Source organism: Anthonomus grandis, chromosome 7 (assembly GCF_022605725.1).
Source record: "Anthonomus grandis grandis chromosome 7, icAntGran1.3, whole genome shotgun sequence".
In the NCBI taxonomy this organism is placed as follows: Eukaryota; Metazoa; Arthropoda; class Insecta; order Coleoptera; family Curculionidae; genus Anthonomus; species Anthonomus grandis.
The window spans coordinates 315,925-329,309 of NC_065552.1; the positions used below are offsets into that span (position 1 = coordinate 315,925).

The window sequence follows — 13,385 nt, forward strand, 5'->3', positions numbered from 1 at the left end:
TTGTGGTACAATACATTTTCTCCCCTTTTAAAGTGCAAATGTATCATCTTCTGCAAGTAAGGCTTGAAAACATTTTTTTGAAGCTTAAACTTGGATAAACAATCTTTCCATTCAAAAAAGTTTTGTATGTTCATCTCTTTTACATGGACCTTGATGGAGATGAGTTTGCCTTTTCTACAGATGATTTAAAATTATTAAAATCGATCACCTTACCGTACCTTTTCAATAATTGTTCTATGCGTGATGGAACGAGTCCGCGGACATAAAAGTGTGGTCAGATTGAAAGTATTTTAATTCCAAATTCTGCAGTTCAGTTTCAATTTTTGTTTTGAGCTGCACAGTCGTCAAACCAGATCGTAACATAAGTCTCTGTTATATTTAAAAAAAAGGTGAAATTAAATTTTCCTTATTTCGACCCGCAACCCCTTTGCTTAGCACTTTTCGAATATGTCCCTACTGGCATATTCGAAAGCATTTCATAGAGTTTGAAACCTGAACTATATTATTATTATTGTATATTATTACGTATTGTGATAATAATATTAATATTGTGAAAATAATATTCTGAGAATAACGATACCGCATTTGTTACATTTTGTTTTATACTAATTTTTAAATTTTGAAATAGCGTGCCATGAATGCGTTGAAAGTTTTAACTTTTAAGCAAGTAATCGTGGAAAAATAATATTTATTGTATTTTATTACTTGAATCTTGAACACGCCTATTTAAAATTTCCAAACGAGTATTTTTGGCATTTATTTTTAAATAACACCTTTTTATGAACACCCACTTCTAAAAACGCAGTATTTCAGAAATATAGTCAGTAAACGTCTCAAATATTAGTAAACACTAAAATTGCACTTGACAAGATGTCATGTATTATGTTAATTGAAAAATAAGTCAAAACGGAGCCTACTATTCAAGAAATCAAAGCCTTTGACTTATTAAATGCGTTTATTTATGTAACTTAGTTTTTTCTTGTTCTGGGCTAATTTTTTAACCGTTTTTAAAAACTAACCATATCAAATTATACGGAATAAAAATCTGTATTGCAAAAGTGATTGTTCCCTACCATGTGATTACAAAATTACTGGTTTGGACTTTGCTAAATAGGCGTGTAAAAGATTCAAGTCATAAAATGCAATGAAATCTATTTTTCCGTGATTACTTGAATAAACATTAAAACTTTTAACGTATTTATGGGACCCTATTATAAAATCTAAAAACTTGATTTTTACTATGAGTATAAAACATAAAGTAGCAAATGCAGCATCATTGTTCTCAGAATATTATTTTCTATCGAAATACGTAATAATATATCGAATGTCTCAAATCACTACAAGTACTAATACATACGGACAATTTAAATTTGATAGAAGTATCGTAGGAAAACATATACAGGGTGTCCCAAAAATGTACGATAAGCCGAAAACGGGCAAAAGACCAGGTGCTCAGGGAACCAAAAAAAATATTTAAAAAAATCTATCTTGAGTACTTTTGAAATTATAGGCATTCATAGAAAAAAATTGACACCTCCAGTTGATGTTATTAGTACTGTAGTTACAAATTTTTCAAAAAACAAAATTCAGACACAACTGTTCGCATTTTTAATAAATTATCGAATTTTTGCTCTACTTGTGTTGAAAATTGTATCTGTTGACCATAATTTCCCAACTTTAACTAACTGTCCTGGAAAAGGAAATTACTTCGCTGTTTGACAAGTGATTTCAAAAGTTGGCGTATCTAATCTAGATTTGAAAATGGTAAGATACTTGCTAGATATTGGGTCACCCCTATGGTGTATTCGTTTTAAAGTTAGTAAATAAATTGTAAATTTATTTATGTTAAGTTAATAAATTGTACAGTCAAAATAAATGAATGAGAAAGATAAGAAGAACTGTCTGTGTGCCTGTAATAACGCTGATGTGTAACTGATGTCCGTAAAAATTCGTTAATTTCTTCCAGGCACATAAAGAAGAAGAACAAGAGAAAGAAGAAGACAAATTAATGATCTGCCTGTAACGGAAAAATCAATAACTCTTCCAGGCAGTCAAGGTTCTGAAGGAGGAAGACAAAAAGAACTATAGATTGAAGTAACTTAACCGCCTGTAAGGAGTTCGTTAATTTTTTTCAAGCACTTAAAAAAGAGAAAGAAAAAGAAGAAGAAATGGGATAATGGAAATTGATAATCTGCCTGTAAAATAAAAATCAATAATTTCTTCCAGGCAGATGGAGAAAGACAAGAAAAACTATAGTAACTTATTTCAAATGTAATAATCAACAACTATATAATATGGATTTAACACATTTCTGACTATTTAATTTTATTTTTACCCACAGAATAGATATTTTAAAAGGGTATAATGTACCCAATAACTACCCTACCGCTCAAAAGTATTTGCCCACATATGACTGTTTTAAAGTTATAACTAAAAATAATAAACCCATCAGTTATTCTAATGAAACGGTTTATTTATAACAAAATGAATATAAACAATACATTTTTAAATTAATAAAATTTAAGAAAATCAAATTTTGGATTCATCTACATGCCTGCCTCGATTTTTAATAACAGCTTCACAAAGTTTCGGTAGCCTTCTAATTAATTTGTCCAAAGCTTCCTGAGGTATCTTGTGCCACTCTTCTTGGATGATCCTCCACAAGTCTTCTTTTGATGTGGGGCATGATTTTCGCACTTGTCCATCCAGTTTATCCCACAGTAATTCGATAGGATTGAGGTCCGGTGATTGTGAGGACCATACCATAACTTTCAGAAGATGTTGCCCTTGTAATTGACCTAAATATTGCTTGCACAATTTCCACGTGTGCTTGGGGTCATTGTCATGTTGAAAGATGAAGTTTTCCCCAATTATTCGAGTACCAGAAGGAAGTACATTCTCACTTAAAATTGTTTTGTAACCCTCTTTTCGAAGAATTCCCTCTATTCTAATTAGATCGCCCACTGCAGATCTACCGTACAGTTCTCAGCGACCCTTTCATTGGCATAACGGCGAACAAAAATTCGCCTCTTCGTTCCAAAAACCTCGAATTTCGACTCGTCACTCCAGAGAACTTTCTTCCAGTCATCAATGGTCCATTCTTTGTGTGATTGGGCCCACTCAAGTCTTTTCTTCTTATTAACATCCTTCAGTAGCGCTTTTTTACGCTCCTTGTTGATTTTTGCTGTGATTTCAGGGGCGGTAAGGCGTCTATTGCGTTTGCTTGTAATTATAATATTTAAATCCTCCTTTGAACTTGTTACCTTTGGCCTTCCCGATCGAGGTTTGTTGCTAATAGTCCCTTCTCTGGTGAATTTCCCAACATTATAATCGACAGTCCGCCTTAATAACTCAGTGTTTTTCAACGAACCATAGTTGATAGGTATGCTGTTTAAGCATATATGCAATTTACAAAAGAGATACAATCTAAATATAAAAAGAATACATGGTGGGCAAATACTTTTGAGCGGTAGTGTATATACAAATCTATACATACAAAATGTGGATGCTTTAATAGTTCCGTCTGCTAAGCCTTTTTTTTCTTACATAAAATTTATATTTATATAATGTAATTTAATAACTTGAAGGTCAATATCTCTGAAAACCGGTTAGCGGATTTTGATCCAAAAACAGCGAATTGAATTCAGAGATACTTTTGGACTTTAAATTTAAAGAAAGAGAATCAAGGAAAATAAAAAAAAGCTCATCTCAAACTGATTTTTACCCCAAACCTTTAAGTCTGCTAGTTATGTGCACATATTTTAAAATCTGCTCATTCTATGTAAAATATATTAGCAGTTTATGGTTTTTAAATTTCACAACAACTGTGTAAAACGAAACGAACATTGTAAATAATTTTAATGTGTATTAATCGCGCCTCCGAGCGGTAAAATCAGGAATTTAAAAATAGGCACATTTATATAGGTATTATTATTTTCAGACAAAGGGTCTTTGTACTCACTTCGCTTGTTTACCTACCCCATACACTATAATTATTAAATTCACACAATTATTTTAATTGCAAGCACACATTTGATTATACCAATACTACTCTTAAGAATTCAATAATCAGTTCTATAATCATGCTCAAAAACGTCACACAACGTCAAAATAATGTTACAACATAAAGCACCACCAAGCAGAATGGACGGATAAAACGAATGTACAAAAGTGGACGGTGAAAGGTGAATGAAAATGCTCGATAAAAGCGGATGCGGTGCGTCGTGAAATGACTTACCGCGCGTCTGCCTTGGTGCCTCACATCCATCTACAAGCAAAACAAATCATCTAAGTACCAAAAAAACCACCAAAAGTCCGACGTTTATTTCAGTTTAATTGATCGATATTTCGTATGACATTCATTGACTGGCGATAGTGCATAAAGTATGCAATAAAGATCTTAATTTATTACATGTCACTCGTCAATGAATGTTTAACAAAAATACAATAAATATACTAAATCATGCAAGATAAATAAGAATAATATTAATGGTTTAGTTAAAACTCTTATTGTTTGTACTACTGGAATATTCAAAATATTAACACTTTTTAAGTATGACCATTTTGTTTATTTTTGGCTTAGTGCGAAATAAAATCACCTTAGAAGGAAAATCAGCACGAAAACACCATTTCAAGTAGCATTTTCCCACTAGAGCGACTTTATTTCCAACAAATCTGTACGTTAAGAAAAACGCATGCAAAAGAAACTCATGCTTCGTTGAAAAAATAAATGAATAAATAAAAATACATTTGAAAATGTTTGATTTAACGATTATTTATTTATTTATTTACCTGATGCAAGGGCTGGTGCATCGCCATCGTCGAATGATGCTGGGGCATGGTCGGGATGTAGACTTGGGCCGGGGCGTATCCGGTGCCCGCGCTCTGACTCAACGCTCCCGTAAACGGAGGCGGCGTCCCCGAATGGAAACCTTGTTTCTCGTACGACTGGAAAAATTGTTTTTAATTATAGTTTATTTCAAACAACTGTTTAACAATTCTATATAATCTTATTACATTATATTTTAAGCCCTGATGATGACGCTGAACGGCGTCGAAACGTTGATGTTTTAATATAAACATTATCTACTCCACTAGATAAAAACAACGTGTGTATATTAATTCTTTGAGAAACCCAATAAAGCAATCATTTAACATTCTTGACATTTTGCGATAAACCGTTTTTATAGTCAAAATAAAAATATACTTTATTTGCTAAATTTACAAACTTGTGCTAAAAGATTCCTAATGCTAGAATTTATAATACAAGTATTTATTTGGTTATACAGGACAAAAACAGAATACAGAATCGATTTTGATTGTACATAGAAGTATATTTTATATAATCAAAGAAAAAACCAAAAAAGAAGAAAAGGAAAGGCAACAACCAACATAAAACAAGAACAATAAAAAAAATCGGATCAACAGATAAATAATTAATCTTAAATATTTAAAATGAGTCGTTAAAATACTCTTCAATGCTGTAGTAAGCTTTTGGTAAGATTAATTTCTTTAGTTCTCTCCTAAACTTTTTAAGGTCTGTAACAGTCCTAATCGAAAAAGGAACATGATTAAATATTTTACGACTAATAAATATAAGTGACTTTCTCGCAAGTGAGGAGGTGGGGATTGAAAGAGATAAGTTGCCCACTTGACGAGTATTATGACTGGTGCAGGATGGCGGACTTACGGACTTATGTATGAGTGTTGCAGTTTCCAATATAAAGAGTGAGAAAACTGTAAAAATTCTTTCAGCTACAAAAAGAGGTCTACAAGAGACTCTCAGACCAACACCACTCAGATACCTTAATGCTTTTTTCTGAATAGTAAAAATGATGTTAAGGGGTCCCTTGGAGCACAAACCCCAAAATGGCAACCCATAACGGATATGAGAGTCTATTAAGGCGAAATAAACTGAACGAGTAAACAACCCCCCCAACTCATGCCTGGCAACCCTGACTGCAAAACAACCAGAAGAAAGTTTAGCAGCGAGGCCCAAAACGTGGTTGTCAAACCTTAAACTCTCATCAATTAAGAAGCCGAGAAATCGACAATAATCTCCATTATAAAGTGGGCTCTGCTCATCAAACAAAAAACCTTCTACATTACACCTAAGGCCCAGAACAAAAGTCTTATCAACATTGAATACAAGTTGATTGCAGATGCACCACTCTTTAATTTTGTGAAGGTCCTCTACTATGAGAGATGACTACTTTTTGATCTTTGTTATGCCACAGAATTGTAGTATCATCGACAAACTGGACCACTAGTCCATGCAGTGATAGAGAGCTTAAGTCATTAACGTATAATAAAAATAAAATAGGACCTAACACTGACCCTTGAGGTACACCACATTTAAGGTGTGCTATCCCTGACGAAAATCCAGATGCAACCACCTTCTGGGTGCGACCAGACAGGTATGACTTCAACCACCCCAAAGCCACTCCCCTAAATTCGTAAAAATCAAGCTTTGACAGCAGTATTCCATGATCCACACAATCGAAGGCCTTGGACAGATCACAGAACACCGCTGCTGCAGCCTTCTTGGAAATCATAGATAGACACACCCTCCAAGAATCTGAAAATTGCATCCTGCGTGGCCTTAGAAATCTATACTGATTAGGGGACAGCACATTGTATTTGGTCAAAAAAGAGACAAGTCCCTTTTTTGCAAGCTCAAGAACCTTGGAGAGGGTAGACAAAATTGATACGGGACGGAAGTTAGAGGGTCGGTCCAAGCTACCAGCTTTATGAAGAGGCTTATAAGGCTTTTTTTAATTAGCTTATAAGGTGTCTGCGAAAGGTTGGGAAATCTCAAAACTGAAGGTACTACAGACCAAAATATGTATATGAATTAGTTATATTAAGGATAATAAAATAAAATGTGGTAATTTAATTACTTCATTCCAAGATACACTGAATAATTAAATCCAAGGAGATTGGATATAAGGACACTGATCTCTGCGCTTTTCAAATGAGGTCAAGAGTCCGCAAAATTGAACGATAACTGGGTTTGCAGAGTCGCCACCTCGGCGCCGTTGGTCAGAAGCGTACTTTGCTTTTATTAGTTACTCTACACTTTTTTTTTAATATTCACTCGCGTCAATTTAACGTTTTCGAAAAGAGAACTTTTTATTTTCAATGGGGATAAGGCGTTGTAACGTTTGCGGTTGTACGATCGGCTTCCGTTCTTAACGGCTATAATAAGAGAAATGACGGGTTTTAACTCTTTTTAGACTCCACAGGTCAGTATAGTATTATATAACTCTAAATTAATTTTTTGTATTCATCATATTTCTATGCTTCGAATTTTATATACTAAAAACTGTTTCGCATCTTTCGACAATAAATTTCGAAAGAGGTGAGAGGTATTTGATTATTTGTATTTGATTTCATGTATGCGAATTGCATTTTCCTAAAAATAATGTTTTTCTATTCAAACTTTTTTCCTGTTAATTTAGTTTCCTTTTACTGCCAAATTTTGCACTTTATTAAAACAATTTCTTGTAACTGCGACAATTATTGTTTATACTGTGCGATGATGAATAATTTGTGATTATTATGATTTTTTATGTAGGATTACCTTGAAATTTTATTGAGCAAGGAGTGAAATGATGACGAGGAAAATACTCTACAACAAATGTTGATGGAAATGAAAATATCTTGTCCTTGTAGGCTCAAAGGGATGAGAAAAGACCTTAAAAAGAATTTGTAGATATTATGGAAAAATATCAAGGGCTCACGCGACTAAGCGCATCGGTTCTACAATTGCGTTCTACATTAGAGTCAACATTTTTAGATGTTTGCAAACATTGAATAATCGTACAGTCTTACCAATCGTTGGATGCAAAGAGGATACTATTTCAAGTATCTGAAGATGAGGTTTAATTTTTTGGCTAAATATTTCCATCGGAAAATTAGGCAACGAGAAAAAAAAACAATATAACAATGAAAAAATGCGAAATCAGAAAGTAAAGTAAAGATACTTACTAATTGAATATTTTACAGATTCAGATAAAATTGTAATGTTCGTAAACAAACATATTTCTTGTCATGTAATATAGTAAATAACTGTAAAATCAAAATTAGTGTTCAAGTAAAATAATGGTGTATTTGGCACTATTTTAGATAATTTAATGTATTCCTTTTATAAAATTTATTCCAGACACTTTTTCTTAACATTCGCTGTGGAACGAAAATAATTATTTAAAGAAATTCATAATATTTTTATTTGAATCATTTTCGCATAAATATTTTCTAATGTATATTTATCAAACAATCTTAATTTTGAAATTCTTTTGAAGAATAAATCTGACACGTTATCAAAATCCTGAGATAAATTCAAACCTACAAAATAAATTATTATTTTGTTTCTTATTAATTTTGTCATGTATGACAGGATTACTTTAAACTGCGGGGAAATGATGATGTCCTGTGTCCGCTATATGTAGTTCTCTGGATCCTCGGTTACATATGTTGACGACATTTAGGAATAAGAATATTAATTTTCCATTTTTAAAAGGTAATATCTAATTCCACTGTTCCAATACCATACAAAAATTTAAAAAAAAATGTGAGTGTTTTCCCCGGCGTCATTTAAAGTAAAAAAATCCTTGGAGTAAACAATACATCGTTAAATTTCATTTTTCTACTATCGTGCGTACCACTACTCACTTTACACCCTTCCTACTTAGTAGTTTTTATGCACTAGTGTGTAAAAAGTAATTTGACGTTTTATTTAAAATTTGTCAATTTTTTTTTACACAGACAAATTTCTTATAAAAAAAGGATCATTTTACACACTTGTCACATAAATACCTATTTTACAATTATTTCCAACTAACTAATTATTATTAGGTGGTGTATATATTACGCCAACTGACTAATTATCATACAACAATAGCTTTATCAAAAGGTGGGTCCAGGAAATCAGAGTGAGATACACTTCTGACCAACAGCGCCGATGTGGCAACTTTCTGTAGCTAGTTTTAGTTAATTTTTGGGTACACACCTTTAGTATACAAATCAGTCTCCGTTGACTAAACCTTAAAAAATTTCAACCGAAAATAGCTACGCAGCATTTTTTTTTTGCTTTTTTCAGAACTACGTTCATGGGATTTATCTGGTTTGTGAAATAAGTGATTCTGTAATAAACTCTGACTCACATTGACTTTCCCTAGTGCGGCATGCGATTTGCCGTACATCGCGGCGGTGAGATCGTTGCCCACGACCGATCCGGCGGTGGTCGAGTTCCCTTGGCCGCCCTTTTGGGCGGCGGCCTGTTGAGCGGCCGCGGCCGCAGCTGCTGCCGCCGCCGCCGAGTAGCCGCCCTTCGCGTAGTCCTGCGCAGCCGCCGACTGTCCCAACGCGTCGTAGCCGCCGTAACCGGCCGCCGACCCGTACGTTCCCGGTTTCGGACCGTATTGACTGTTCGCGCTCGAACCGTGCGCGTTCGTCACGGCCGGCAGTTGCTAAACAGGAATTAAATGTCAAAAATCGTCATATGGTCTATTGATATCTTATATGTTAGTATAAGTTATTATGTTAATATGTTAAGTGAGAATACAAATATAATTATAGGTACCTATTCTATTGGATATTACATCACTAATTCAGTAAATCTCATACGCTCGATTATTGAAAAGAAAAATAGTATTACCCACGCATTATGAAAAAATATCAACTTAAATCTTTAACGATACCTTTTGTTAACCCTATTATACCTATATTTGTGATTACCTATTGTTTTCCAACAATTCTTTAATATAATGAACCATTTACTTGGGGTACAATAGATTTTTTTTATACCCAGGAGCTAAGGATAAATAAAAACAAATTTAGTTTCGTTCGTTCACATTTAATTTGTGAACGTCCAAATAATTTGGATCTTATGTTTATAGTATTTGTTTTACTATCAAAAATTAAACCACTTTATTCCAATCTAATTTTCCTTTGTTACATTCACTTTAATTAACATTTCTTTCTAATTTTTCTGTCTTTTAACAACAATAAATCTGCGCGTGTATCATAGCCTTTAAGGTTCTAATTTTATTATATAGTAGTTGATCCAATGGTTTCTGATTAGCAGTAAATTGTAAAAAAGTGTCGATTTATAAAATCAGGATATTAAATGCACCAGGAATAGAATTTTTAATTTTTTTTATTGCAAATATTACAATTTTTTAGTTTCTTCCATAATGCCCGAAAATCTTTTCCACAATTATAAATTGTACATTCAAGACATCATATTTCTCCCATTGCCCTTTCATACGAGTTTTCCTATATTTGCTAAATGCATTATTCTTTAGTTTAATCGGTGCTTAGATAATATCTGTCAACCAGACTTGCTTAGGTTTTTTGAAAGTTACATCATTTAAGTAAATAATATTATCGAATCTTAGAACATTGAAAGGCTAGAATTAGTAAACAACCACCTTGTTTGAGTTCAACATATGCTCAGAGGCAAGGGGGGTGTTTTGTTTACAAACATATTCATCGATTCTCTGCTGTCAAGTTTACACGCATTTTCAAAAGAGGAAATTTTCAGCTATATATCAACTTCATTTAACTTTGAATACTGACTTCTTTATAGACTATCTTATCATATTTTATTAAAGAGGAACAGTATTGTTTTACGCCTGTCAAAATAAGTGCCCACTTTTTATGATATACATAGTTTCTAAGCGAATTGTTTTTCTAGCACTAGTGTTACAGCCTGTGTAACTCGAGCGTTTGTTTGGTCTTAGAGTGCTCATTTTATAGTCTCCCTCCGATAAAGTTCCAGTGACTTCCTCGATCGCCTCTAATATTTCCTCTTTAGTGGTGAAGTTGTCCATACCACGGATATGGAAGACCGTGTTTTCTTTCATTATACTTTGTTTGATCTTCACATTTTCGAATTTTGTAGTTTCCTTGATAGATGTCCTTAGCGCTTTTACGGTGTGGGGACTTGTATCGCCCTCTCACTCACTCCGAGAGTGGAGTGGAGGCTGTCAATTGTCAGGATGGATTCGATCCATTATGGCGAATTAGGTTGCACCTGAGTCGTGACAGAGACTGGTTGTAAAAGTCGTTGACTTCCACGTGTCTAAGCTATGTAGCTGTTTTCTTGTACGATTGGTACAATAAAGTATTGTTACCCGTTAACAAGTGTATTATTTTGGTGTTTAAGAGTATAGGATCTCTCGTCTGGTGACTACAAAACCTACAGTGGTGACCCCGACGTTCATATAGTAACGGTTGTGCGTGTGCTGTAATTTAGCAGTGAACTAGTACGCTATTTGGTAATTTTACCCTGGAACGGTGATGTGATCGCTCAGTTGTGTTGTTAATGAATTTTATTGAAAAATTGTGCCGTCTTCAGTATCCTTACCGCCAATTTTTCCCATCTGCCATCGTGTGCGTCCGGCTTTGTGATTGTTCGTATTGCTAGGCAGAATTCTGGCACGCAGTTGCTGTCGGTTGAAATTGTGCTGTGTGCAGCCGGCTTTTTGCAGTTCGACTATTGGCCGCACTTGTTGGTAGTGTTCGTACGGGTGCTGTTTACCGGTTGCCGGATGTTTGGCTGGTTGCTGTACTTTGGAGCGCGACGTTTCGCCACTTGACTCTTGCATCTCGCCGTCTGACAGCAAGATCAGCTGATTTCAAACTTCAAACTTGTGATTGAGGGATCAGCTGATTTGATACTTCATGATACTTCAGTGCAGTGCGTAAAGGTACAAACGTTTAAATTTAGTTTTTTATTATGGATGTGTGATAATCATCCCTTTTGATTAATTATCGTCACTGTTTTTACTGTATTAAATATTGTGTTGGAAACTATTTTTAATTTAAAATTAGATCATACTTTTTTATTTTTTTATTCATTTATTTCACATATATTATTCATTTTGTTGCCATAATGTCGGCTGAAGAGCTACAAGTGCAATTAGATCAAACTAATGCTCAACTACGTGATGTCAGGGACGCCCTGGCTAACGTTATTGCCGGTAATGGCCGTAATGAAGGCCGCATCGACGCTGTCTCGCCTAAAATTCCCAAAATTATAACTTCTGACATTCAGTGCTGGCTTTTTCAGGTCGATGCCGCTTTCCGCCGTGCCAATATAACTGTAGATTCTACAAAATTCGATTATTTAGTTATGGCTATTGACGATGCGGAAGCCTTCAAATGTATCAGCTCAATTATTAAATCGAGTCCGCTTCCGGGTGATGCGTTCGAACAAGCAAAAGCCAAGCTTGTTTCACGTTTTTCCTTATCTAAGGAGGACAGTTTAAAAAAGTTATTAAAGGGTCGTGTCGATGTTAATTGCAAACCTTCTATAGTATTGAGTCAACTTCGTGATTTGAATGAAAGTAACCTCTCGGATCAAGTTCTTAAAACAATCTTTCTCGATTGTCTTTCGCAACAACAGCGCGACATTCTAACGATTGTATCAGACAAGGACCTTGAAACTTTAGCCACTATCGCCGACAAAATTTCGTGTCAACCGGGTTCGAACGCTGAATTTCCCCAAGCTTTCGGGGTGTTTAAAAAACCCGAGCCATCATTGCCAGTAGACCGCTCTGAATTTCAAAAGCTCGAGGCTAAATTTGACACCATGATGGAATCAGTTAAGCAAATGCAAATGGAATTTAAACGCTTACGCAGTCGCGGTCGGTCACGGTCTGGGTCCAATCAGGGTCGCAGGAGTAATTCTGCAAAATCCGAGTTATGTTATGCGCATCAGAAATACCCGAATAACGCTCTTTCGTGCAAAGAGTGGTGTAAAATGTTCGCGGAATTTTCAGCTAAGCCAAAAAACTAAGTTCTACACCTTCCTGTTTGGAGGCGGCAGGTAAAGGTGTGATTGGACCTTCTCGACGTCTTCATATCCGTGACAGGACGACAGGTCAAATTTATCTTGTCGATACCGGTGCGGACATTTCGCTAGTGCCAGTCGATCCTAGGTTTCGCGACAGACCGGCTCGGCTAAAACTTTATGCCGCTAATAATAGCTTCATAAATACTTATGGTGAGGCGCTTCGTACTCTGAATTTGGGGCTGCGGCGCGATATATCCTGGAACTTTTGTATCGCGGAGGTTCCATATGCCATTATTGGCGCCGATTTACTTTTTCAGTATAATTTGGCGGTTGATCTACGCAGGAAATGTTTAATAGACACTTCAACTGAGCTATGCTCTAAAGGAATTGTCAAAGAGGCTCCTGTACACTCCATACATTGTGTGCTGATAGATAGTGAGTGCAAAAAAATTCTTTCAGAATTCCCAGAAATTACAGGCAGCTCCTGCAATATTCCTCCAAAAATTCCTAGAGTTTTCCATCATATAGTTACCTCAGGACCTCCCTTGTCAGCTCGGGCTCGTCGGCTACCGCCTGATAAGCT

At 35.0% G+C, this 13,385-nt stretch overlaps 1 protein-coding gene across 4 annotated transcripts in view; it reads right to left on the minus strand.

The window, feature by feature from the left end:
• LOC126738262 (protein lingerer) overlaps positions 1–13,385 on the minus strand; it is a 66,490-nt gene that overhangs the window by 2,180 nt on the left and 50,925 nt on the right. For 3 of the 4 annotated variants that reach the window (XM_050443503.1, XM_050443501.1, XM_050443502.1), the window contains exons 17-19: positions 9,165–9,470; positions 4,792–4,947; positions 4,238–4,267 (exon numbers count right to left, since the gene is read on the minus strand). In XM_050443503.1, the coding sequence (XP_050299460.1) occupies positions 4,238–4,267; positions 4,792–4,947; positions 9,165–9,470 (492 nt within the window). The remainder of the gene's footprint in view (positions 1–4,237; positions 4,268–4,791; positions 4,948–9,164; positions 9,471–13,385) is intronic. The other variant, XM_050443504.1, reaches the window with a different exon arrangement.